At 39.1% G+C, this 22,332-nt stretch overlaps 1 protein-coding gene across 4 annotated transcripts in view; it reads right to left on the reverse strand.

Annotated features, from left to right (window-relative positions):
- The window catches only part of ptprjb.1 (protein tyrosine phosphatase receptor type Jb, tandem duplicate 1), a 49,890-nt gene that overhangs the window by 9,655 nt on the left and 17,903 nt on the right, over positions 1-22,332 (reverse strand). Inside the window, exons 2-22 of one of the 4 annotated variants that reach the window (XM_070550701.1) lie at positions 18,737-18,749; positions 18,383-18,508; positions 17,859-18,110; positions 15,927-16,190; positions 15,309-15,572; positions 12,510-12,773; positions 11,162-11,425; positions 8,992-9,252; positions 8,500-8,763; positions 7,868-8,125; positions 5,637-5,891; positions 4,668-4,946; positions 4,285-4,554; positions 3,914-4,171; positions 3,345-3,611; positions 3,014-3,259; positions 2,258-2,521; positions 1,921-2,181; positions 1,579-1,845; positions 765-1,043; positions 425-673 (exon numbers count right to left, since the gene is read on the reverse strand). In XM_070550701.1, coding sequence (XP_070406802.1) covers positions 425-673; positions 765-1,043; positions 1,579-1,845; positions 1,921-2,181; positions 2,258-2,521; positions 3,014-3,259; positions 3,345-3,611; positions 3,914-4,171; positions 4,285-4,554; positions 4,668-4,946; positions 5,637-5,891; positions 7,868-8,125; positions 8,500-8,763; positions 8,992-9,252; positions 11,162-11,425; positions 12,510-12,773; positions 15,309-15,572; positions 15,927-16,190; positions 17,859-18,110; positions 18,383-18,508; positions 18,737-18,749 — 5,125 coding nt within the window. The remainder of the gene's footprint in view (positions 1-424; positions 674-764; positions 1,044-1,578; positions 1,846-1,920; positions 2,182-2,257; positions 2,522-3,013; positions 3,260-3,344; positions 3,612-3,913; positions 4,172-4,284; positions 4,555-4,667; positions 4,947-5,636; positions 5,892-7,867; positions 8,126-8,499; positions 8,764-8,991; positions 9,253-11,161; positions 11,426-12,509; positions 12,774-15,308; positions 15,573-15,926; positions 16,191-17,858; positions 18,111-18,382; positions 18,509-18,736; positions 18,750-22,332) is intronic. The other 3 variants (XM_070550702.1, XM_070550703.1, XM_070550704.1) reach the window with 3 other exon arrangements.

Raw genomic sequence — 22,332 nt, forward strand, 5'->3', positions numbered from 1 at the left:
TCCATCCATTTTTATCCGCTTATCCGGAGTCGGGTTACAGGGGCAGAAGCGTCGAGAGGCCCAGACTTCCCTCTCCCCAGCAACTTGGGTCAGCTCCTCCGGGGAAATCCCAAGGGGTTCCCCGGCCAGGTCCGGTAAGAAGTCCGCTCCGACAGCTTCTGGCATTTTTAAAAAGTATCCCAGGGGCACGGTGAGGGTCAGAGATGTTTAGTCTATTTAGTTTCTGACTATATAAAACGATTTCTTCGGTTTTAAAGTGCGAAGTAAACTCCGACGAAGTAAAATCCAAGCCGATCCCGTTCATGTTCATGTTTACGATCCGTGTTTACCTTTTTTTCCTGCCAATATGGCGTCTACTAACTGAGAGTCACGTGGGGTCCGGAGCTCTATATTATGAGTAGAAATAGTGAAGGAATGACTGTACCTGTGCAGAGAGAAATGATGTTTGAGGCAGCTTGTGTTCCATCAGAGGTCACCGTGGTAACACTAATGTTATACATGCTACCAGGATCCAGGTTACTGATGGTGTATGTAGTTGTATTTGTAGTATAAGTTGAGTTTTTCCCAGTCAAAATATATCCATAGGATTCCTTGTAACCAGCAGGTTTGGACCAAGTAACTGAGATGTTCTTCTCCCCAGGTGTTGCACTGAGATTCTGCACACTGTTTGGCACTGATGATTTAAAAGACAACGACAAAACGCAACTGTTAATCCAGAAATGCAACACGTCTGAGTGGAAAAATGAATGAGAAAAAAATCTTACTTGTAGTGACCAAGTTGCTGTAAACAGCCATACTCTGAAAGTCCATCGGTCCTTGTGTTTTCACAGAAAGGTTGTAGGGTGTCCCAGAAAGCAGTAGGGAGAAAATGTGAGTTGTGTCTGTAGGTGGGACGATTGTGGTGTTTACATCTTGCAGGGTTTGTGCGCAGGTCAATACGTATTTGAATGATGCGCCGCTCATTAGAGGAGCTTCTCCCCAGTGAAAAGAAATGGAGCTGGTTGTCTTCTGCAGGATCATAATCGGCCCAGGAGGGTTCGGGTCTGCAAGGATAGAGTTACACTCAAGTCAGCAAGCTTAAGTTTTCAATAAAGCAAAATAATAATTTCAAAAGTGTTATCCAACAACACTGAAGGTTACTACAATTAAAAAATAAATGTTTTCTTATTTAAACTTGCTCCAAATTTGATTAATTCATTTGAATTAGTGCATAACAACTTTCCTGCAAAAGAACCTGCACAGCATGACAGAAATTATAGTTTTACTAGCTTTTATAATTTACTTAATCTGATTGCACTGTTTTATGACTAATCTGAATAGAATATTTAATTAAATCTGAGCCTGTTTTGGAATGTGTTGCACTTGGTTCGTTTTTAATTGAATGGCTGATTGGCCATGATTTAGTCTTCTGAGATGACTGCTGTAGTGATCTGAAGTTAAATTAATCAATGGTGTCGATTAGAAAAAGTTTTTATGTCCTGAGTCACAATAACGTTTACTCTGCATTTAAAGCATGATGGAAGAAAGTTGATAGAGGTAAAGACTTAAAGAAACATCAAACACATTTATCATACTCACAAGTTGCATTATTAACTAAATCTGATGTTTCACTGAGAGGCCCGCTGCATGTGGTCAACACAACGCTGTAAAGGACTCCAGCTGCCAGGTTGTCAAACACAAATGAGGTGTTGGGAGAATTCAGCTGCACACTTTTATAGAAATGTGCCAAAGTGCTATTTATAGAAATGTTAAAGTTGTCCACATTTCCATTGGGGAGGGTCCACGACACCAGAACAGAGCTGTTCGAGCCCTGATTGTAGACACGAGGCTGCACAAACTCAGGTTCTGTTTAAGTAAAACATGGGGAAAATTTAGCAGGTTAACAACTAGAGCAGGAAAATCCAAAGGGAAGAGTCTTACTGGTGTACTGAGATGTGCAGAGCTCTTCTCCTTCTGCGACATTTGATGCGATGACAGAAACACAGAAAGTGCAGTTAGTTCCAGGTGTGAGCCCTGGGATCACCGCACTCTCCAGGGAGGAGGTATCGTTTCGGTTGCTACACCCGGTCGTCTTCACCTTGTATGTGTAGTTGCTCTTGTACTCAATTGGTTTTGTCCAGTTGAGGAAGATAGAAGTTTTGTTTAAAGTTTCAGCTCCCAAATGAGTGATTGGATTAGGTCCTGAAAATGAAAGGTAAAGTTTTACTCTTTAAAAGAAATAAATATAGTCATTGACTTTCTGCCAAGATGTGCGTACTTGTGAAGTTGGATTGGGTCACAGGGTCTGCTCGAGTGCCATCTGCAGTCAGTGTGGTCACGGTGAAGCTGTAGTTGGTTCCAGAGGAAAGACCAGTGACGTTGAAGGAAGTAGAGGTTGTGTTCCTTACAGACACCGGAGATCCAGCATTTTGGACCAAAACTTCAAAAGAGTAGCCTGTTTTGCCCTCTAGCACATTCCAATCCAAAATCACTGTGTTTGTGGTGATTTTTGTTGCTGTTAGATTTGTCACATTATATGGTTCTGAAACAGAACATGAGATTAGAAGTCAGCCAAAACCGTGAGAAAAATTGCTCATTAAGGGTTAAACAATTCTCCAAACATATGTAGTTTATCTCAATCCTAACATTATACAACAGCACCACGCACACATAAAAAGCTAGCATCCTTAAAATTCGAGAAGGAGCAGGAGGAAGCAAAAGAAGCTTATGACTTAAAGCAAGAAAAAGCTAAATATTTATCTGAAACATGAAGATATTTGAACCAAATTATGCATGTTGATTTTATTCTTTGCGTCGGTAATATAATATAATGTGGAAATGTTTTTACATTTATTCTAATTATAACAATAAATATTATTATAGTCAAACCTGAACACCACGTCAGTAAATACCCAATAATAATAAAAAACAAGACAACAAACAATAAGTAGTTAAATAATTTAATAGACCAACAAAATGCAGCATTTCTAAATTAAATCCAAATATGCGGCAATAAGCTTCTGTTTTTACTCACTGGTGTCGCTTGTCGTCATCACTGGTGTGCTCATATAACCCCTCACACCAACAGTAACCACAGAGATTGTGTAGCGAGTTCCTGATTGAAGATTATTCAGCAAGAACCAACTGTTTCCAGTCAAATTGGTACCATTGACACTGAAGTTGAAGCTGTTTTGGTCCATGGTGTCTGGACGGGACCAGCTGAAGTTGATGGAGTTGGTAGTCTTATAGTTCACAGTGACAGAGCCGGGCGGGCCGGGAACTAAACAGCAAAATGAATAAAGAAAAAATGCTCAAAACACAAATTTAAAAATGTGCTCACAATGACTGGTTTAAGTGTTACTCACAGGTTGCATTGCAGACTGTTGCTTTGTCACTCTGCACTGATCCACTCCTCGTGACCAGTCCCACACAGTAACCTACCCCCGGCTTCAGGCCCACAAACAGAGCTTGAGTCTTATTGCTTTGATGTGTTTGGTTTACAATCTCTGTCTTGTTGCTTTCCAAGGACAGCGAGACAACGTAGGACGAAACCTGCCCAGAAGCCGATGACCAGTTCACTGACAGGGTGGTTGTGTTTCCTATAACTGTAATAACAGGAACAACAGCAGGAACTAGAATAGAGGGAGAAAGAAAAGCATTAAGACCAATTATATTTTTAAAAATTTGGTATTTTAGACAGATTCAGCTAAAGAAAAGGAAACTGGTACATTGCCGGAAAGTTTAGACCCAGAACTGGTTTATCTACTCAGGTCGAGTAAAATCACACCTATGAATTATTCTAATAAACTTTAAATGGTTAAACACACACACTCACACACACACAAAATCCCTGAAGATGAGTGACAAAGCATCTAAAGTCCTAAGAAAAAATGTGAAAGACCACAAAAAATTTCAGAAACAATAAGGGACATACTTGTGTAAATTGTTTGGTTTGTCTTTGTTGATCTGACCCCTTCTATGACTGTGGTCACATAAATTGTGTACTGGGTTCCAGGAATCAGATTGTAGAAAGTAAACGTCTCATTCTGGGTGGAACCATTGCTGACCGGCTGACTGCTAAAGATTTCCACCAGGTAGCTGTAGGAGGACTTGTAGTCACTTTGTCTGGTCCAGAAGAGCTGGATCGTTGTTGTAGTTACGTTGTTTGTCAGGTTGGTCACTGCTTTGGGCACTGGAATGAAAATAAAATATTAGGGGTGCAATATTAGATATGAAATGGTAGGATATATGATATTTAACATTTAGGATTTATAATTGTTACAGAAGTCACTTTGAAGGTCTTACTTGTGTAATTGGTGACTGACACTGGAGCAGATTCAGTTCCATTTGCAGCTCTTGTTCTGACACTGATAGAGTAGTTTGAGCCTGGATCCAGATTGGATACATCCCAGCTAGTACCGTTAACCAAGTCTTGGGTGATGAGTGCTCCTGTCATGTTATAGATCTGAGCGAAGTACTGGTAATACGGCTGGTAGCCCAGCGGCATTGACCAGGCTGCATTCATTGAAATTGTGGAATAAGAATTGGCTGTTAGCCTCTCCACCAGGTTTGGCACTGAACAAATGATCAGGAAAAAGAAATTGTTTAAAAATAAACAAATAAAAAACGATTTTTATTAAAAAAAAAACTATTAAAACTTTTTTTTTTCTGTTTTCAGACAAACTTACGGGTGTAAGAAGAAGTAAAAGCAGCCACGCTGTTTAAGTTTTGGGGTCCAACAGTAATTATTGTAATGTTGTACAAGATTCCAGAGTTGAGGTTAGGCAGCTGGGTGTAATTTCCAGTAGAGTCTATGGTTTGTATGCTACCAATCAAAGGTACAGGCTGGTAGGTGATATGGTAGCTGATGTTAGGTGCACCATTCATATTAGGTGGGGTTGTCCATTCCAGCTGGAGGGAGGAGTTAGTCTTGCTGTTAATGACGATGGAACCAGTGGGAGTTGGATCTATGAGGTAAAAATAACAAAAATCATCTTCAAATCAGTATCTATGCAGATGATACACCATTTGCTGTACGCGAGCACAGTGATCATGCAAAGATTGATCAAATCTACAAGAAATTTAGAAATATAATTTAAGATTTTGCACAAGTGTAAAAGGTAAATACCCTCAACTTATCCTGGGAGATTTCACAGATGAAGATTTTTAGCTCCAGATGAGAAACTTGACACTTTGAGTACCGCAGTGGAAGTATTGTGGTATGGTGCTGGCTTTAAGACTGGACAATTCAATTCATTTAACTAAGCAGAATCCTACTATAATGTCGCTGAATTCAAAAAGTACATCAATCGTTGCTTTTGAGTTAATTATAAAATACTGATCAATAATTTTGGCAAGCTGAAGTAAAAAAAATTATAGGCAATTTTCTACAATAAATCCATGATTACATTCCTGTAAAATGGGGCTATTTATATTAATATTAACAATATTCATACTTTCTTAATTAATAAACCAAATAACATCTTTGTAGCTGAGATAAATTGCCAAAACAAAAGAAAGAGCTCAAGATCCAACACGTTATAGTCAGAAAAGTCAACTAGCTCCCAGAAGAAACAAGTACAAAAAAAATGCAAAAACTAAACACCAAACACAAATATTTAAACATGTTACAAGAAACACCAACATTGTAAACTTACAGGTGGCGAATGAAGACTGATCAGATGTTTCGGAGTAGGTTCCAGCCACAGCCATTACTGTGATAAGAAAGACTCTCCCAGGCAATAAATTTATAAGATTAAATGTGTTTGAATTTGTGTTATTGGAATACTTCACATCTGAACTTGAGACATTCACGGTATAATAGTCAACTCTTCCGCTGGGCAAAGTCCAGGTGATGTTTAAGAAGTCAGTTCCTCTTGTTGTTACTATCAAGTTTACAGGCTTCTCAGGTCCTGTGGAGCAAGAAAAAGAAAAAAACATCAACGTTTATAGTAACGAGTGTACAGTCATAGCACAGCTGGATGTTTACAGAAATGTCTAAAAATATGTTTAAAGAGTTTGGGTGTTTTTCAGCTGTATACTAGCCTGGCAAGCCATCCAATTGATGGCTATCAGTCGTGGGGCAGGATCTATGGTTGTCTTTCAAATCGTCTCCTCATGCTATTAGACTACAAACAACCTTGACATACTTACCACTATGGATGTCAGTCAATGGGGCAGTCTGCCATAGACCGTTGAAGAAGACACAACTTGGGCTTGGGCACGTTAAACACAGGTCTTAAGACTATGGTGGGCACTTAATGCGTTGTGATTTATTATCGTGATTCTTCAGTTAAGCAATATTGATTATATATATATATATTTTTTCTTTTCATCAAGTTGACGCAGTGATAGGTAGATCTTGTTGTATTGTTGTTGTGTCCCTTTTTTTGTGTCCCTTTGTTTTTTTTTTGTCTTTTTTTTCTGCAGGTCTAGAAGCAGACTCTTGTTCATTTTTGTTTATTTTTGTGGACCCCCCCCCCCCCCCCCTCTCCCCACCTTTTCTTTTCCTTTCTCTTTCACCTCTGTCTCCGTGTCTGGTCAGAATTACAAAGCATTGAACAACAATAACAATAAAGTTTTAAGTATCAGGCGTGACATTAAAAGCAAACGCTTTGATGCTCCACCTGAGAATAAATCTGTAAGGCTTGTCACCAGCATTCAGACCTCAATTCTGCTTGCTTCACAGCCAGACAGGACACGTTAAAAAAAAAAAAAAAAAAAAAAGAAGAAGACACAACTACTTCCTTTTTCGAAATAAAGGACTTAAGCACCTCTACCTGCTCATGACTCAAAGAAAAGCCCAAGTCTAAATTGTCCAAATTGGATACCAAAGCTGTTTCAAACGAGCCGTCCTCATCTTAGTTTCACTCAGTTGCAGTAACATCCCGCCCACAAAACTGATAGAGCACTGTTATTTGCCTGCCACAACAGTGACCAGAGCTGCAGAGGTTCAAATGAAGCAGGGCTAGACCGACATGCAGAACAAAATCTTTTTGCAAAACTAATAGATTTGATTTCTATGGAATGCAACATACAGCATAAAAAGCTTCACAACTCTTTTACCATGCACCTTGGGTGCTTCTAAGACTCTAGAAGGTGTCAGATAAAATAGAGGCCATTTACTACGTATTTACCAGACTGGACCAGTGGTATGTGATCCTGGTCCACAAATCCCTAACCAGTAGTTTTTCCCCTGCATCAGCACACCTGATTCAATGGTTATATTACCTGTTCAGCAGGTCATCATAGTCAGCAGATGGCTTTTAATCATCCACTGATTAAAATAACAAGTGTTTGTGCAGGTAAACAAGTAAAACATGCTGGTTAGGGATCTCAATAAAAGGACTGGACACCCCTGGACTAGACAAGTGTCACAAATTTGTCTAAAAGCATTTCTGACAGTAAAGCATCTAGATTGGGATTAGTATCTTCATGAACAACCTTTCAGAACTAGTATGTCTAGTATCCTGTGATGCAGGATCTGTACGTGGCAATGGCCAATTTTATTCATTCCTGTTATATTTGCATCATTAAATAAAAATGGTTATTATATAGTTAGACAATTAAATAGTTCAGTTCTAAAACTCTATTATTTTATGATAGTTGTAATCCAAACAAAAAAAAAGTTTGAAAAGTACAAAGTACAACTAACTAATATACCAGCATCAGCATCCTCTAGATATGGATCAAAAAGCAAGAACAGAACACAAATTTTCCCTGACCAGCTTTCTACAGCCCTTGCAAAAGAACAACCCCCCAAAATATAATAATAATAATAATAATAATAATAATAATAATAATAATAATAATAATAATGGCATACACAATGAAATCAGATTAAAAAACTAGAAAACATTTTTAAATAAAAGACTATAATATGGCTTACTTGTAAACTGACTGATTGTGTAAGGGTCTCCTTGGTTGCCTCCAGCAAAAGCAGTGATGGTAATTGTGTAGTTGGTGCCAGCAGTCAAGTTGTTTAGCACCGCAGAGTTGTTGGAGGTTGTTTTGCTAAACAGTGTTGAATTAGCACCATTACTCCACTTCACCTCATAGGTGAAGACATTACCAGGCGGAGGGGGCCAGCTCAAGGAGATGGAGTAATTGGTTGCACTTGTGACAGGGGCCTCAATTTTACCTGGTTCTAAAAGAAGATGGAATAAAAGTCTGTCTAAATAGACGTTGGACAAATAGACATAAAAAAGCAAGTGCAAAATTGAAACATGATCCTGAATGCTATTATACCCATTATGAACTTCAGCATGGACTCAAATAAATACCAACCACATTGTTGACAATAGAGGTAACTGTAAAACTTCAAAAGTAACAGCAAATGTTTGGAATCCAAATCAATCAGAAGACACATTCAGAAATGTTTCCACATTTCCTTTGACATCACTATAATGATCTTACTTTCGGTATGATACTTTTGCCATATCACCAACACCTGACAAAAAAAACTAGCAGAGCAAAGCAATGGTAGCATAGTTTCCTTCTAGTCAACCACAAAGATCTTACTTGTGTACTGTGAAACTGTTGTTGCTTGTCCAGTAGTTTTATTATCGCCAGCCACTGCTGTGACACTGAAGTTGTACTTCACTCCAGGAGTCAACTCAGGTATGGTTACATATGTGGTTGTAACATTGCTACTCTGCTGGTTTAGGCTGCTATTAGTCCACTGTACAATGTAGAAAAAGCTGTTTCCCTCTGGTTTCGTCCAGTTCAGAGACACAGTGGTTGTTGTGGAAGCAGTCCCAGTGAGATTGTTGACAACACCAGGCTCTGTAAGTGAGAGATAGGAGTGCATTTTGAGAAATAAAGGTGCTAAAACAAGAGATATGCATTTCTAAACAGTTTGGCTGCTTTGGTCAAGCAAACAGTGAAGCCCTGATTTCTGTCAGGAAATAAATGACTGCATGAATAATTTTAACCACATCAATCAGCAAAGTCCAAATTCCTTAACCCAACATGTTAACCGGGTTTTCTGGTCATACCGTAAGGACAACTTACCTGTATACTGAGACAAGACGACAACCGCTCCTTCAGTAATTTCATCATCAGCTACGGCACTGACGCTTATTTTGTAATGGACACCAGCAATCAGGTTAGTAATAGTTATACTGGTGTTCATGACCGTGGCTTTATTGTTTGCGGTTCCATCTGTCCACTGCACTACATAGAAGGAGCTCATTCCAAGCGGTTTAGTCCAGTTCACAGATATGGAGGAAGTTGTGATTTTAGTGACAGCTTGATCATTCACTAGATCAGGCTCTGTCAGGAAAAGCAGTTCAACAGAATGTTATCAATCCCCCTAAACCTGTATTTAGTTTAACTCCCAATGGAACCCTGCAACCAGCAGCACATTGCCTCAAACAACCTAAAGTATGTTTTTGTTTTCTGTTTACCTGAAGGCTCACATAATCACTCAGTCCAACATCATCGCTGCAGCTTAACAAAGCTGAAGTCAACACAGCCATCGCTACTTCAGCACCACAAGACAAAACAAAGAGTGACTACCAACAAGAGAATACTGTAGAGGATTTGGGGTCCTTTATGGGGTAAGCTACCCAGAGGTTTAACCATGCAGCTAATGTTGCAAAATAATATTACATAAAATCAACAGATGATGAAAAACTCAATTGTGTTGAGGATCTGCTGATGCAAAGGGATTGTAGCGTTGTCTATTGCTTCATTTTTATCTGGGTGAGCTCGTTCTGGTCTTGGTTGGGTTAGCCCGTCCCTCTGCAAGCAGGTTTTGTTTACCATACACAGCATTCTCAGAAATGCAGATGTCTGAGCACGAGTGGGGCAAAAAGATGCATGCAGTCTGTGGCGTCCTTAAGCGTCACAATTTAGTAAACGCCAGGATCACATCAGCTGCGAAGCGCCGAGAAGTGGATCGCTCACGAATTTTGTGCGATGCCCACTGCGCCTCTGTTCACTTCAGGTGAGAATTTTCAACAAGGGCTCCTGCTCACTCCTACTGTTTTCTAAACCCCTTTAAATTAAACGTGTTTGTTTGTATTAACATTTATTAAATCCATCTTTTGCTGTAAAAACTGCATTTAAAATTATGGAAATGCTGTTTCTCTGCAGGAGTGTGTGAGTTTGTGTCTTTGTTCATTTTCATCTCTGTAGTCTGTTTAGATACACAAAAATGAACACTTTTATCAGTCACATGTTTTATTTAGAAAAATGTCTTTATTTTGTTAAATTTACCAGCCTGCCTATTCTGTTTTGGATTGACTTCCTGCCAGAATTAACATGGCTTGTGAAAAAAATGGACCACAGGCCGAAAAGATTGCTGCACGGCGCGGGCCCTCGTTGCGCTTCACGGCTGAAGTGATTGAGACAATAGGTTAAATATAGCGTCGAATAAAAGCGCTCTTTGTTCCATGGCGCACTGTCACACTTCTGCGTCTGATGTAATCCAGGCGTAAAGCAGGCAACAGCAGTTACATTGGGAGACTCTGACATGAAGCACACAGCTTCCTACTCTCACTGAACAGCAAATTACTGTATGTAGAACTTTAACTAAATCAATCAGCAACGTAGGATCTCCAAATTCCTCTTGCACCGGTGGTGTTCTGCTGCAAATTGGACAAGAGCATAATGAGTGGGGGACTCAGGTAAAAGAAAAAGTGTGGTGGCCCATTGAGCGTTCACCCCAAAGCACACAGACTGATAAAAATTTGCACACACAGGATGCCACTGCTGGGTGATTCTACCCACCAATCACAGGCAGCCACTAGAAGGTGGGCAAATCAATCCATAGTGGGTGTGTTGGATCGGCTCAGCACCAAGCTGACCACCAGGGAGCAGGTCCAAAAACACTTATCGGCTCAGCACAAACATCACAAAGATATCCCAGCTGTAAACTCTTTTACACTTTCAGGGCTAGACCAAACCAACCCAGTTGTGAATGCACCAAATAAAACACATTTTGTGCATTTCTCAATTCTGTTTTATATGAGGTAATGGCTTGCACTAATAAGTGACTTGACAATTAGTAAACCACTCAATCAATAAATCAATCAGCAACATTCAATGATAAACATGTAAATGTGATTCAGTTCTAAAAAGAGAGGTATGTTTCTTTTGTCATATTGTAAACACCAAGCAACAAAATTAAAAAGTAATGATAGCATAGTTTCCTTCCAGACAACCACAAAGATCTTACTTGTGTAGAGTGAGATTGTTGTTTCTTCTCCAATAGTTGTATAATCTCCAGCCACTGCTGTGACACTGAAGTTATACTCCACTCCAGGAGTCAACTCTGATATGGTTACATTTGCGGTTGTAACATTGCTACTCTGCTGGTTTAGGCTGTTATTTGTCCACATTACAGTGTAGAATAAGAAGTTTCCTTCTGGTTTCGCCCAGTTCAGAGACACAGAGGTTGTTGTGGAAGCACTCACAGTGAGACTGTTGACAACACCAGGCTCTGTAAGTGGGAGATATGGGTGGATTTTGGGAAAAAAGTTTACATTAAAGGTGGAAAGTAAGAGATCGTCAAATGTAAGTCTAGAATGATCGCTTTGGTCAAGCATACGGTGCAGTGATTGACTGAGGAACCCCTGATGTCTGTCTGGAAATAAATGACTGCATGTAGAATTTTAACAAAAACATTCAGCAATGTAGGATCGCCAGTTTCCGTAATCCAATATGGTAACCTGGTCTTCTGGTCATACCGTGAGGACAAATTACCTGTATACTTGATTTGGAGCTGATCCAAGGCCATAATTTTGAATTTGAAAGGATAGAATGCCTTTTCGGGTCAGAGAGCAGGTCTCATGTGTAGGAGTTTAAGAATCTTGGGATCTTATTCACGAATGAGCTAAAGATGGAGCAGGAGATCGATAGGCGGATTGGTGCCATGTCTACAGTGATGCAGGCATTGTACTGGTCTATCATGTTGAAGAGAGGGCTGAACCAGACGGCAAAATTACCAGTCAATCTAACTTCCAACACTCATCTATGTTCATGTTCACGAGCTTTGGGTAGTTACCAACCGAACGAGATTGCTTTGTGTGTGTGTGTGTGTGTGTGTGTGTGTGTGTGTGTGTGTGTGTGTGTGTGTGTGTGTGTGTGTGTGTGTAACCAGTGGTGTTCTGCTGCAAATTGGAAAAGTGCATGATGTGTGGAGGACTCAGGTAAATGCAAAAGTGTGGTGGCCCATTGAGAGTAACAGCTGGGTGGTCCAATAGTTTGTTTTGGACCGAGCCATTTTATTGGCTGAGGTATTTAGACAAATGCAAGAAAACAACTTTATATTTTTGTTTCAACATTCCACATTCTATGCCTATGTCCCTTCAGTTTTATATGAGAGAATGGTTCGTATCAATGAGTTACTTAACATATAGTAAAAAAAATCATCAATCAATCAATGAATCAATCAATCAATAATGAAAATGTATTTGTAATTCAACTACTAAAACAAGTGGTAAGATCCTTTCGCCATATGGCAAACACCATGCAAAAAACTAGTCATAATAAAGTTTCCTTCCAGACAACCACAAAGATCTTACTTGTGTAGAGTGAGACTGTTGTTTCTTCTCCAATAGTTGTATAATCTCCAGCCACTGCTGTGACACTGAAGTTATACTCCACTCCAGGAGTCAACTCTGATATGGTTACATATGTGGTTGTAACATTGCTACTCTGCTGGTTTAGGCTGTTATTTGTCCACATTACAGTGTAGAATAAGTTGTTTCCTTCTGGTTTTGCCCAGTTCAGAGACACAGAGGTTGTTGTGAAAGCACTCACAGTGAGACTGTTGACAACACCAGGCTCTGTAAGTGGGAGATATGGGTGGATTTTGGGAAAAAAAAGTTTACAATAAAGGTGGAAAGTAAGAGATCGTCAAATGTAAGTCTAGAGTGATCGCTTTGATCAAGCATACGGTGCAGTGATTGACTGAGGAACCCCTGATGTCTGTCAGGAAATAAATGACTGCATGTAGAATTTTAACAAAAACATTCAGCAATGTAGGATCGCCAGTTTCTGTAATCCAATATGGTAACCTGGTCTTCTGGTCATACCGTGAGGACAAATTACCTGTATACTTGATTTGGAGCTGATCCAAGGCCATAATTTTGAATTTGAAAGGATAGAATGCCTTTTCAGGTCAGGGAGCAGGTCTCATGTGTAGGAGGAGTTTAAGAATCTTGGGATTTTATTCTTGAATGAGCTAAAAATGGAGCAGGAGATCGATAGGCGGATTGGACATAGAGCCAGTCCATCGCAGGGCAACACAGAGACACACAGGACAAACAATCATGCACACACACACACTCACACCTAAGGACAATTTAGACAGACCAGTTAACCCAACAGTCATGTTTTTGGACTGTGGGAGGAAGCCGGAGTACTCCGAGAGATCCCACACATGCACAGGGAGAACATATAAACTCCTTGCAGAAAGATCCCAGGCAGGGAAGCGAACCCAGAAGGACACCATTTTGAATTGGAAAAGGACAGAATGCCTTTTCCGTGTTAGGGACCAGACCACATGTGGACGAATTTAAGTATCTTGGTGTCCTATTCATTAATGAGCGAAAGATGGAGCGGGAGACCAACAGGCGGATTGGTGCTGTGTCTACAGTGATGCAGGCATTGTACTGGTCTATCATGGTGAAGAGAGGGCTGAACCAGACGGCAAAACTACCAGTCAATCTAACTTCTAACCCTCATCTATGTTCACAAGCTTAGGGTAGTTACCAACAGAACGAGATTTTGGATATAAGCGTCCAAAATGTTGTTTTCTCCAAAGGATGTCTGAGCTTTCCTTTACAGATTTTCAGATTACAAGAAGTTCTGTATCCTGGGAGGGGCTCGGAGTAGATCTGCTGCTCCACCACATCAAAAGGAGCCACTTGAAGTGGCTCAAGCATCTGGTTATGATGCCCCTGAATAGAATTTCTGGGAATGTTCAACCAGGGGGAGGCCCAAAAAAAGTGCCAGGAAATGATAGAGGGACTTTGTTTCTCGGCTGTCCTAGAAATGCTTTAGCATCCCCCCGGAGGAGCTGGCGCAGGTGACTGGACCAGTTCCTGCTGCACCTCTGTGTTTGAGCGGTTGCCACTGTGACCCAACCTGTATAAGCTAAGGAAAATGGATGCATGGATGGACAAACAAGCACTAAAACTAGTAAATTCAATTCAACTGCCTGCAGCAAATTACATCAACTTTTTGTCAAAATGCTTTTGTGAAAATATTAAAGCTGCAAAGTCAAATCTGTAAGACAAGCTAGCTTTTAAACGTAAACATGATCAGGGAGCTCTCACCCCTCCCATCAGCTATCATTCCTAGTCAAGATCCACATGACAACCACAATGCGCATTGCCACAGTAAACAAAAGAGCACAAAACAGCAGTTGCCATTTTCAAGGTCTAAATGATTTTTGTTTTCCACAACATCAATGTATTTTTTTTTCTTTTTGGGACTCTAGTAGTTTGTTCTAAAGTTGAAGTGGTAGAAGCTGGCTGTTTCTCCTTGTCTGACACTCTTGAGCAAATAACCTCTTGCACCAGTGGTGTTCTGCTGCAAATAGGAAAAGCGCATAATGAGTAGAGGACCCAGGTGAATGCAAAAGTGTGGTGGTCTACTGAGAGTAACAGCTGGGGGGTCCAATTGTTAGTTTTGGGCCGAGCCATTTTATTGGCTGAGGTATATAGACAAATGCAAGAAAAAAACTTTTGTTTTTGTTTCCACATTCCACATTCTATGCCTATATCCATTCAGTTTTATATGAGAGAATGGTTCGTATCGATGAGTAACTTAAAGAGCAAGTCACCCCTTACAAGAAACTTACTTCACTCCCACTTCATGTTTGAAAAATGCAACAAATGCTGTTGCTTGGCAGACCGAGAGGGCGGAGCCACTAACAAGTACACACACACAGAGGCTCACAGTGGCATTATGACATCATAATGTACCAGATGACATCATAGCATACCTCTTAGCCAATAGCGGTGGCAGATTTAAATTTAAATACAGTGCAGAATTTTTCCCTGACGACGGCGCAACACTGACAGTTTTAGGTAGAATATTTGAATTTTAACCAAGATGCACTGAACTGCCAAATTATTGACTACACATGTCTGCAGCATGATTAGACACTCCTTTATATAGTTTGTCAGCAAAAAAAAAGTGATTTGGGGGTGACTTGCTCTTTAACATATAGTAAAGAAAATCAATCAATAATGAAAATGTAATTGTGATTCAACTACTAAAACAAGTGGTATGATCCTTTCACTTTATCACCAGCACCTTGCAAAAAACTAGTCATAATAAAGTTTCCTTCCAGACAACCACAAAGATCTTACTTGTGTAGAGTGAGACTGTTGTTTCTTCTCCAATAGTTGTATAATCTCCAGCCACTGCTGTGACACTGAAGTTATACTCCACTCCAGGAGTCAACTCTGATATGGTTACATTTGCGGTTGTAACATTGCTACTCTGCTGGTTTAGGCTGTTATTTGTCCACATTACAGTGTAGAATAAGTTGTTTCCCCATGGTTTTGTCCAGTTCAGAGACACAGAGTTTATTGTAAGAGCACTCACAGTGAGATTAATGACAACATCAGGCTCTGTAAGTGGGAGATATGGGTGCATTTTGAGAAAAATACTTTAGAAAAAGATGATGGCTAGACCAAGCCAATCCAGTTGTCAATGCACCAAATAAGACACATTCTATGCATTTCTCTATTCTGTTTTATATGAGGAAATGGTTTGCGCCAAAAAGTGACTTGACAATTAGTAAAAATTCATTAAGCACTTGATCAATCAACAAATCAATCAACCACTCAATCAATCAATGATAAAAATAACATTTTGATTCAACTTTAAAAAAGAGGTATGTTTCTTTTACCATATCGCCAACACCTAACAAAGAACTTGCAATGATAGCATAGTTTCCTTCCAGACAACCACAAAGATCTTACTTGTGTAGAGTGAGACTGTTGTTTCTTCTCCAATAGTTGTATAATCTCCAGCCACTGCTGTGACACTGAAGTTATACTCCACTCCAGGAGTCAAATCAGATATGGTTACATATGTGGTTGTAACATTGCTACTCTGCTGGTTTAGGCTGTTATTTGTCCACATTACAGTGTAGAATAGGAAGTTTCCTTCTGGCTTCATCCAGTTTAGAGACACAGAGTTTATTGTAAGAGCACTCACAGTGAGATTGTTGACAACATCAGGCTCTGTAAGTGAGAGATATGGGTGCATTTTGGGAAACAAAGGTTAAAATTATAGGTGTTAAATTTAAAGCATAGTTTGGCTGCTTTGGTCAAGCATACAGTGCAGCCATTGACTGTGGGACCCTTGATTACCGTTAGGACATACAACACTGTAGGGCTAGACGATAATTCAATAGTTCATGACGTGGTGCAACAGAAAAAAAATGGGTCGATAATATTTCATAAAAAAAGTTTCCTTTTTTCATTATAACCTATCAGGTAGCAGCATACTAGACTCACCACTTACTCCTAACCAATCAAAACCACAGACTCGGTCACGCTACGTCACCATGCCATCAACCCAAAACAAAGCACGAGACAGCAAGATGTCGCAGCGAGAACAGGTGGAGAAAAAATAAAATAAAATAAAAATAAAATGGCCAGGGCTGTATGTAAAATATATTTTCTACAATTTATTTAAGTTTTTTCAATAATTATCGATATTGATCAATATAAACATTTTTTATCAATATACAATTTTTCTATATCGTCCAGCCCTACATCACCGCATGCACAATGGTAATTAAATAAATCAACAATATCCCCAACAGGTTAACCGGGTCTTCTGGTCATACCGTAACGACAACTTACCTGTATACTGAGACAAGGAGACAGCCTATCCTTCAGTAATTTCATCTTCAGCTACAGCACTGATGTTTATTTGGTAACGGACACCAGCAGTCAGGGTAGTAATGGTTATACTGGTGTTCGTGACAGTGGCATTATTGGTTGTGGTTCCATTTGTCCACTGCACATTAAAGAAGTAGCTGCTTCCCCACAGAGTTCAGTGCAGTTTACAGATATAGAGGAAGTCGTAACTTCAGTGAGACTACTGACTACATCAGGCTCCGCGGGAAAAATGTGTTGAGTGAAAATGATGTGATATTTTACGTTTTGCATTACTTTCACTGGAAACCAGAGGCACGCCATCTCTGTAGCTATAATCCTAACCGAAGGTCAATCGTAACACAAACTTATTTGAAATATCTACTTGAACCTTTTAGTTAACTTTTTAGAAAATGTGTTCTGGCTTCAAAACATTTTCTTTTTCAAGTAAATAAAACAGCTTTTGATTTCAAGCAGAAACTTTACCACAACTGTGCCAGATAAAATGAACTAGTTTTCTTCTAATCACAATCATTTATATTAATCAAACTGACACACAGGGCAAAACCCAAGTGTTGATCTCTACTGCCGACTTATGCTGTTGTCAAAGGACCACTTTCATCAGGAGCTGGATTCGGGCTCAACTTATGGCTTTACTTCAATTGGTGTTATAGCAAAATAAATAAAAACAAAAACTAAATAAATAAGTAAATTCATTAATAAAACTAATCTAAGTTCCTCACTCAGTCGTTAATCTGCTCATTTGTTCACTTAAAAGGCCCAGTTCCCGTTTGCTTCAGTTTAGTTTAGGAATAAGGAAGTTGTGAAGGTTTTAGCTTGCTTCTGGCTCTGTGAGTGACAGGGTGAGTAGAAAAACAATACATGAGAAATACACTTTGCAAAAGCATGCGTGCATAAAAACCACAGGTATATTATTAGTCAGCAAACAGCAGACATAACCCTTCTGTTCTTGCATTTGTATTATTTCTGACATGCAGTTGGAAAATAATCTGAACGCATACTTACTTGTGTACTGAGACACGTAGCTAGTCGTTCCTGCTGTGACGTTTACCATCGGGGTAACAGAAATGTTGTACATGACTCCAGGAGTCAGGTTTGTAATGTTCTTGAACAATACAGACACAGATTCACTGTTGCTGGTATTTCCACCTGTCCAGGTGACGTTAGTGATCTGTCCTCCAACTGGTCCAGTCCAGGTCACATACAAGGAGGATGATGTCACAAACCCTACCGTGAGATTGGTGACCGGCCCAAGTACTGCGAATCAGAGAGACGTCAGTATTAAATAAGTACTGCGTAAGATGTGTTTACTTAATACTAGTTAATTTCACAAAGTCTTCTTTTTCAACCAGTGTTGTAATGGTAGAAATAAGAACAAGGCCATAGGTAAAAATGCATCTACATCATGATAAAATTGAGATTGTGAATTTATATTTATTCCTTATCATCCACTTTCTATTCTATGTCAGACGACTTCAGGAGACGAACAAAACTGTTACCAGATGAGATGCTGTTAGGCGCCAACATACCAGCAAGGGTGGTCATTGGTGGAGTTGTTGTTGTTGGTGGAAAAGTTGTCGTGAGAATTGGAGATGATGTTGTTAGTGGAGATGTTGATGCCATAGGTGAAGTTGTGGTGTCACTGGTAGTGTTATCTTCATTGATATTTGATGATTTAAAAGAGAAAGAAGGAAACAATAAATTCTGCAACAAGATTCAGCAAAAAGTTCCATTTCAAAGCCCTTACATGCGAGTGTAATGGTTAAAAATCTCTAATAAAACACAAAAAAGTATAATGTGATGTATCATATCACTTGAAATGTATAAAGACAAAACAAAGGGTGATTTTAACATGAAAGAGTGTGTGTTCTTGTGGTTCGTACCTGGTTGGATGCTCTGTACAAACAAAAGAAGAACAAGAAGCAGTGAATGATCTATTCCAGCAGAGGGCAGCAGTTAGTCACTTACTGTTAGATGGTTCAATAACTGATCAACCGCTGAGCAACAATGTTGCACTAAAATACTAAAGTTAATCAAAATAACTTTCCTTTTAGCCGTGCTTTAACAGTTAAACATTGCATATCTCACTTTGACCCCAAAACACAAACATTTAAAAACCAACAAAATATTTTAAAAAGTCCCTTTTAAGCAACTCACCTACAGCACAAAAGCAAATTCTGTGTAAATGCTGTTTTACATCATTCTGACTTATCTGAACCCCAGTTTTTTATAAAGCCAGACATCAGAGCTTTGAAAGCACAAAAACTCAGTTTACACTTCTGGTAAACATTACCCAGCATGCATCAGGAAAACATCTAATTTTAGCAGTATTTTTTTTTACTGAGATACAAAGCTTTAGACATTATGATGTTTAACGAAAAGGAAAATACAGAAATCTAGTTATGTAATTCTAAAGAAAAAAGCTTATCTATAACCAGACTTCCTTTTGCATGACTCGACAAGACAAAATAGTGCTGTCATTTGAGATAAAGTTCAATAGTAACTGAAAAAAGTGTTTGTGTTCCCTTAGGCATAACAAAAGGACCCCCAACCCCCCAAAGCCTCAGGGGCAACGTGAGGAACTAAAGCTGCGCCTCCTTGCATCCTGATATTTTATGCGTTCTTCTTGTTTCAGGACAAAACGCACAACCCTGACTCTGCATTACTGATTAGCTAAAATCCAAACAACTCTTTCAGAGTGTTTGCAACTTAGCTAAACATTAAATGCATGCTTCATCGCTCAAACCCGCATCGTTCTAGTTCTCACAAAGATTACTAAGATGACGAATCATTAACCTGACAAAGACAAGACAGCAAGGTTGTAATTTTGTGCTTTTAGCACATCACTTCAGTTAGATAAAACATCTGAATAGTATCATTATTATTATTATTATTATTATTACAATTATTATTATTGTTGTGGCCCTTGACATTAATCTAACATTTAGCCTTATATTTATCAGTAATTTGCTTTTCTGTATGAAGTCGTTGTTGATGTTCTGGAACTATTATGTCATTATGAAACAGATTTGACTACAAAAATGTTTGTGATAAAACATTAACCTATTGGGCAAGCCATGGACGTGGATTTTCACTTTAGAAGTGTGTGTGTGTGTGTGGGGGGGGGGGGGGGGGGGCACGGGGGGGGGGGGGGGTATCTTTACATTATGTTCTAATGGGAAACAGGCTTCAACACAAAAGGTTGCTTTCTGCTTGGTCCTAGAGCTCAACCAGTGTCAATTTAATATAAAGTAATATTGTTTTTGGATGGTAAAAAGTGCAGGGGTCAAAACTTGACTTTGGAAAAAGTGGGGGGGACATGTACCCCCTGTCCCCCCCAAAATTACGTCCATGGGGCAAGCTCCTAACCAGACCAGGAAACGCAAAAAGCAGGAATCAATGCTGCGTTGATAGAAAATAAGCATCTGTTCATTTGAACTTTTCCTCACTCATCCTGTGAGAATATAGTTGTCTCTCTGAAGAAAAACAAAGGTTTCACACTGTAGCACCTGAGGAGTTAATGGTCCACTAGACAGTCATCCATCCTTGATATTAAATTCCCCATGTTTTGTAATTTAGCAGGAGGGACAGCTTGTATGAGGAAGTGGGCTGAACAAAAGAAGTAATGATCAATTTCTGTGTATCTGTTTGATCACCAGGTTCTGATCTGAAAGGTTTCCTGCAGGTTTTCATCCTAAAACTAAAATTAAAACCTTTACCAGTAAATTGTGTGTTCTTGTCATAAGCATATAATGTAAATGGCCCAGTTATGATGCCTTTTCCTTTCTAAAAGTTCCATATGAGAGACTGAGGAGCTTATAGATACCAGATGAGCAGGATTCCCATCCAAATTCTACTCCAAATTACAAGGACAACCTAGAATTTTTACATTAATTTAGAAAATATAACATTCAATTTGGAAGATCTGTTTTTGCTAATATGAATTAGGGCGTGGTGATGATGTGTTCATGAACAGAATAAATGTCAGCTTTTTAAAAAAAATCTATGCTTTTTAAATTTTGATGAGCCAAAAAGCTAAATTCTGAAGTTTTCATTCCCGTAGGTTGATCATGATGAATATGAACAGATTCCGATCACCAGCTGATTTTTAAGTAAAGCTAAAATGTACATTTTCTGTTAAATGTGCAATTGTCATAAGGAATATTTGTTTGTTTTGTTATTTTGAAAGAGAGCAACACTGAAGCAGAGACAAAATTGAGGAATGCTCCCACTTTTTTTGGGGGGGGGGGGGGGGGGGGGGGGGAGGACTATGAATCCACCAGTCTTTAACTTAGCCTTTTCATTTTATTTCTTACATTTAATTAGTGTATCTTATCCCTGTGATGCATGAATTATGAAATCTTTAACCATGATTTTTTTAAACAATTTTTTTCATTCATCTTTAGGTGTGAATGAAACTAATTTCAACAAATATCTTTTGTAACATTTAATAATTTACAAATAATTTATGACATGTCCACCTCAGTGGACAGAAGGGATGGGTACCTTTGACATTTGAATCGATTCGGTACTAATTCCCGATACCTATGAATTGATACTGGTACTTAACTGTACCAATTTTCGATACTTTTGAGTGTTTAATTATAAAGAGAATTAAAAATATTAAATATATATTTTTCTCAATTTATAACCATATTTGATAAATATCACGATAAATAACATTCAACTGTTTGTATTTTAACATCATCCTTGTAGTTTTATAAGCTGATAATTAAACTGAAGCAAACATCTTTACTGTGAACTAAATTTACTGTGTATCTTCATTCCTTTTACCGTCCTTTTTCAATTGATTTTTCCTACTGGGAAGTTAAAAATTCCGAGAAGAAAGCGAACGCACCATTAGATGATAACAATGGTGGTATAGGAAGCTAACATATCAAGCTAACATTATCTTAAACAGTTTATTTAGCTGCTGGAGTAGATTAAAACGATGATGCCTCACACTTAGATTGTTGTCGCTGGTTTCATCTTCACCCAATCACCCGTCGCTTTTAGTAAAATGAAGCCAAACTTTAGAGCACGTTCATGTTCTTCTAGTCAAAAATTCGGAGTTCCGATGAGAAAGCGAACGCACCATTAGCGAAAAGGAAGCTAACAAATCAAGCTAACGTTATCTTAAACACTTTATTTACCTACCGGAGCAGATTAAGATGAGGATGTCTCACTTAGATCGTTGTCACTGGTTTCATCACCCAGTTACCCATCACATTTAGTGAAGTGGACCCAAGCTTTAGAGTGCGTTCTTTCTACCATGCTGCTCTGTTTACAACTGGCTCGCAGCGAGCGACGACATAACGCCCTTGCGTATGTGCAGCTGTCTAGGCAAGTTCATGTTGTGAAGGACGGGTACCGAAACGAGGCACCGTTTGAAATGAAGTGAATCGGTGCTCGGTCAGTACTGTGGAATTTGGTCGGTACCTTAAAAGTACCAAATTCGGTACCCATCCCTAGGACAGCG

Source organism: Nothobranchius furzeri, chromosome 4 (assembly GCF_043380555.1).
Source record: "Nothobranchius furzeri strain GRZ-AD chromosome 4, NfurGRZ-RIMD1, whole genome shotgun sequence".
Lineage (NCBI taxonomy): Eukaryota > Metazoa > Chordata > Actinopteri > Cyprinodontiformes > Nothobranchiidae > Nothobranchius > Nothobranchius furzeri.